Below are 4,997 nucleotides of genomic sequence, written 5' to 3'. Positions count from 1 at the left end.
AAATGCGTTCGCTTCTACCCCAAACGGCCCCACACTCTGCCGCCCCCGGCCCCCGATCACAGTGCCCCGCCCCCAGTTTCAGACGCAGCCCCAACACGCAATTTGCTTTCATAATGCGCATTTGGCGAGCGGGGCGCCAGGCATACACTCACACACAAGATTAGACAAAAGCTAATGACAATGCATATGGCCTGATATATGCATGACCCGCCATATATATACAAACATATATGTATATGGCTATAGCTGATGAGTGTGAAAGTCAAAATGGGTCATTAGATCAGCTGGCGGCTATGCGTATTCACGTGCAGAGCATTTTGTGAATGATTTATGACTGACAGGTCGCGAATATCTTCGAGGCTAATGTGCCCGCTCCCGATATCGGTTGCCAGCTCTATAACTATGCTAATGCCCGCACATAAATCAGTTGCACTTGCTGCAATTACGTACGGCTGGGCAGTGGGTGTAAATCTTGTCAGTCAATCAGTTTTAATGGCCGCCCGCACTGGTGTTTACACCTGAATTCAAGGCGTAACCTGACCATATCAGCTGCAATTGCTGCAATTCGAAATGTTGATAAACATAAACAGAACAAGCCCAAAGCAAGCGTAAAAAAGAGAACTAAATATACATTGGACTCAGTTCCCGGTAAATGGCCACCGACAAGGCGACGTTGCACGAATTCGCTTATCAGCGAATGCGAGCCAGCGATTAAATTGGCAATTACGAGGTATATATCGCCACATCGGCGCCTCGCACGTGACCAGTTTCAAGTTCAGCGCCGCATAATTTTACGATTGTCGTCGTTATAAAAGCCAAGAGACTGACGAGTACGGGTACGCAACACGCCGCGCACCACCAATCAACCCAACACGCACCCACCGCCCAATGGCCCACCTTGACGGCGATATTCTTATCTAATGCCTGCCTGTTTTGCACCGACTCACTCAATCTCCCTCTCTCTCTCTCTCTCACTCCCTCTCTCTCACCCTGTCTCTGTCTGCACGCGCCGCACACGTTACGCGACGCCCTACGTAACGACAAATTGACGGACAACCGACTTCGGGATTATGGAACTAAATCTAAACTAAACAAAACTGAACTTGGCTGCTGCGTGTGTCAAGGACAGACTACGGCTCCAGCCAAGAACAGCTGCCAGATTACATGACCAAAGCGAAGACTTGATTTTACAAGGTTAATATATTTAGAGCAAAATAATATATAAATATTATTTATGAGTAACAGCGAAAGCAGCAGGAGAGCCATACGTTAGCGAAGTTCTTGAGAAAAATGTGGTTATGCGGTTAGCTTAACTCGAACAGCTTGTCTAATTATAGTTCAACGAAAGTTTCTTAAGATTTTAATGGATGGTAGCTTAACTCGAATAATACATAAGTTTTAACTAATTTTAATAAATGTTTTGAATTATTATTATTCTTATTATTATTATTATTATAATTATTCTTATTATTATTATTATTATTATTATTATTATTTATTATATATTTTATTATTAATACCATTATTGTTATCATTATCATTATTATTATTATTATTGTTAATTATTAATATAATTATTATCAATACTATTATTATTATGATTATTATTAATATTTTTTCATTATTATTATTAATAATATTATTATAATTATCATTGTTATTATTAATATTGCCAATTTTATTATTTTAAATATTGTTAATGTTTTCATTAATATCATTATTATAATCATTATCTACTAATTTGTATTGTTATTATTTTTCACCTACCCACGTTTCAAATAGCACTGGCAGCTGGATCCTCATTGTTCAATTGCCTATTTGCCCACTTCCACAGCTCAGCTACAAAGGTTTTGAATACATTATTTTTTTAAATTAAGCATACTAGCTAGCTTTGCTTACTTATTAGCAGACGCATTCCAGAACCCATTTAACATATATAAATTGTTCTGACTGATAAGCAATGAACTCATCCTTTTTCAACACTGTTTTGCTATATTAGAATAAAACAAAGTCTATACAATTTAGCAAACTCATCAAAGAAATGAAGCGCCTTATTAAACACCTGGTAGCGCACAGTAATACAAGTAATTATAGGCAATTCTATGGAAATATTTTCAGAATCATATTCAATCTGATCAGCAAGTTGTCACAGTGGAAACTACCCGCATCAGAACGTAAACCCTTATCGCGAGGTGGTTTTTAAAGAAAACCCCCGCAGTGTAAACAATCAATCGATTGATTTTGCAAAAAAAAAAAAAACAACAAAGAATAATAACAAAAACATTTCAAGCGCCATATTTCACAATGATTGTGTTTTCCGTGGCCGTTTAGGTTTTTATTGATCACTTGATTTATGTGGAAATTTTCGATGATATTTTTAACTTGGCTGATGAATTTTCTATTTCGGTTTCGATTTCGATTGCGGCGACGGCAGCGATTGGCATCAGCGACGGCGGCGGCGATTGTTTGTGCTTTTATTTATTTTATTATTATTTTCTTTTTTTTTGTTATTATTTTGGGAAGCGTTTCATAAAACGGCATTAACTGGAATTAAGGCTGCCACACACGCGTATTTGATGTTGTCGTTTTTCCATTGAAGTGCTACCGAATTTATGCCGGCTCGCAGCTACGTGTCGCCCCGTATGACACAGGTCCGCAAGTGCAATGTTTACCTGTGACTTTAGCAAATGATATTTGAAACGGAAATGCCGCCACCGCCGCCCTTGCCGTGCTACATTTAGCGTCCTCCTGCACCCTGTGCTCCACCGCCAGCACCGCCACCAAAGCTTAGACCCGCACCGGCACCGGCGCCACCCCGTGCTCCGGCGTCTCCACCTTGTCCATCGCCGCCAGCGCCAGCTCCAGCTCCAGCCCCGGCGCCCGCGCCTATTGCCATGCCTGATTGAGCAGCACCAGCAACATTATTTGGTCCTGGCTCCTGCGCCTGTGTTGTACACTGCACAAAATTTAAATGGAATTAGAGCTTTGGCATTTACTCGACTGCAGAGCAGGACACAGACCAGGAGCAGCGCCAAGGTGGCCCAAGCCAAAACTGAGACGCAGACTTTCATGGTACTCCGGGCTTACAATTGAAATCAACTATGAAGCTTTTGGCACAGGTTGTTCGGCATTATATAGCAAATACTATCCAAGGTTGAGGCAAAGTCCGTACATCCAGAATGCGCTTGTAAGATGCGTATCTGACTAGCGGTAGCTCAACAACATTCCTCCCACAATTCAAGTATTCGGATCGAAATCGCTGTTCCTAATTAAATTCAAAATCCATTGAATAACATTTCCAGGCGCGATATCATCGCGAAACGTGAACATCATTTGATTAGCTCGTGCACAACATTGTTGCTAATTGTATTGTATTTTCGTTTTATTATTTATTAAACAAATGAGAATGTTTCAGTCGAGTGCCAACGACTGCGTAATACCTGTTCGATAAGAGCTTTAAACTAGCCTACCTCAACTAGTTTCAGTAGGGAAATAACACGTCGTCAAATGATTTTAATTGTAATCAAAGTAGTTTGCATAACTTCTTCGATCCATAAAATTTTTACTATGTATGACGCCGTGTTTTTCAAGGGATAACTCTTATAAATATTGTAGATAGCCCAACAAATTCAAAAGTCCAAGCACTTTATCTGACTCGGACGCACACGAATAGAGGTTGCAATTGTCGGACTTCGGGACAGGCATTTTGCTAAAGCCAATATACCCTTTTCACTTTGAGTTCACATAGTATAATTATGGGTTGACAATCGTCTAATTGGCGCCCGCTAGACGGCTTGCATGTTTTGGCGAGACCAATTATAAATTAATATAGCCTATGTCAATCAGCCAAACCCAAAGTCAATATCTGGCCCTGTCAAGGGTGAACATTGCTCATGTTGTTGATGTTGTTCTCTTATTGTTATTATGCAACATTGCTAAAACATCAAATCAAATAGAAACAAATCGAAATACGTTTCGCTTAGCAACAGTCTAGAGATAAAGGTACACACAATACTATAGCAAATGCGCGCTGCCCACATTTGAATACCCTTGGCAAGAGTGTGTACTTTCATCTTTAACTAAATCTTTAAAGATTGCATAATTATGTAAGTTTTTCCTATTAATATTGTTTGCCTCTGAGAGCTGTAACAGAGACATTGGAATAAAGTCACCCGAACTTTCATACGTAAAAAGCTTGCTAAAACTTTGGTTTAATGAATTGATGAAGAATTAAAATAATAATTAATATAGTTATAATAATGAATGAATGAAGAAATGAATATGTCTTATTCATATTTGAATTTGATTATTTTGTACTCTTTAAGAAAAGTATCATATACTTCCACCTTATTCGTTTACGGAAAATAATGTTTTTGTTATACCCTGAACCCATTAAAAATGGGTATAAGGGTATATTGTATTTGTGCAAAATCCAAATGTATGTAACAGGCAGAAAAAAGAATAGCAAATTCCCTTCCTATACATCAGAATTCCATAGCTTGGTCAAAACTAAACTAAATTTTATATTTCATGACATTTTGGCTATGATTTGTAACTAAGTTTGCGTATCAAAGCGTAAAAACAGTATCCATTTGAAAAATAACTCTTTAGAATGTTTTCTTGAAACAAAACATATTTATTTTCTATAGTTCTTATGAGATGCTAATTTAAATAAATTTGATTGAAACCGTTATAAATATCCATTCTATACTAACAACTTAAGTTTTTAAAAACGAAACCTTTTTAATGTGGCATGCAGGGAGGCCATTCTAAAGCATTGCAGAGTATCTGACAGCACACAACTACCCACTCTAAAAGGGCATAAGAACAATGCAAGGCTAAGACACTTCCGACTAATCGATGATCAGTTAGTCAGTCATCAAGTTTAATTAAAATAATTGAGTTAGTGCAGCTGCTGCACACAGCTACTATAGCTGCATCATTGTCTAAATTGCATTGGAGAACAACAGCAATAAAGGTAAACAAAACAATTACAT

At 38.2% G+C, this 4,997-nt stretch overlaps 1 protein-coding gene across 1 annotated transcript; it reads right to left on the bottom strand.

Moving 5' to 3' along the window:
- Positions 1–2,269: 2,269 nt before the first annotated feature.
- Positions 2,270–3,105, bottom strand: LOC115762702 (glycine-rich protein 5). Its single transcript, XM_030705026.1, has 2 exons — positions 3,021–3,105; positions 2,270–2,956 (listed from the first exon to the last, which is right to left on the bottom strand). Exons 1-2 carry the CDS (start codon positions 3,069–3,071, stop codon positions 2,738–2,740), a joined length of 270 nt encoding a protein of 89 aa, XP_030560886.1. The 5' UTR covers positions 3,072–3,105; the 3' UTR covers positions 2,270–2,737.
- Positions 3,106–4,997: the final 1,892 nt, after the last annotated feature.

The sequence above is a fragment of the Drosophila novamexicana genome, unplaced genomic scaffold (assembly GCF_003285875.2).
Source record: "Drosophila novamexicana strain 15010-1031.04,08,12 unplaced genomic scaffold, DnovRS2.1 tig00000644-arrow-pilon, whole genome shotgun sequence".
NCBI lineage: Eukaryota > Metazoa > Arthropoda > Insecta > Diptera > Drosophilidae > Drosophila > Drosophila novamexicana.
The sequence above is the reverse complement of the archived record's forward strand: the minus strand, read 5'-3'. Positions and strand labels throughout refer to the sequence as shown.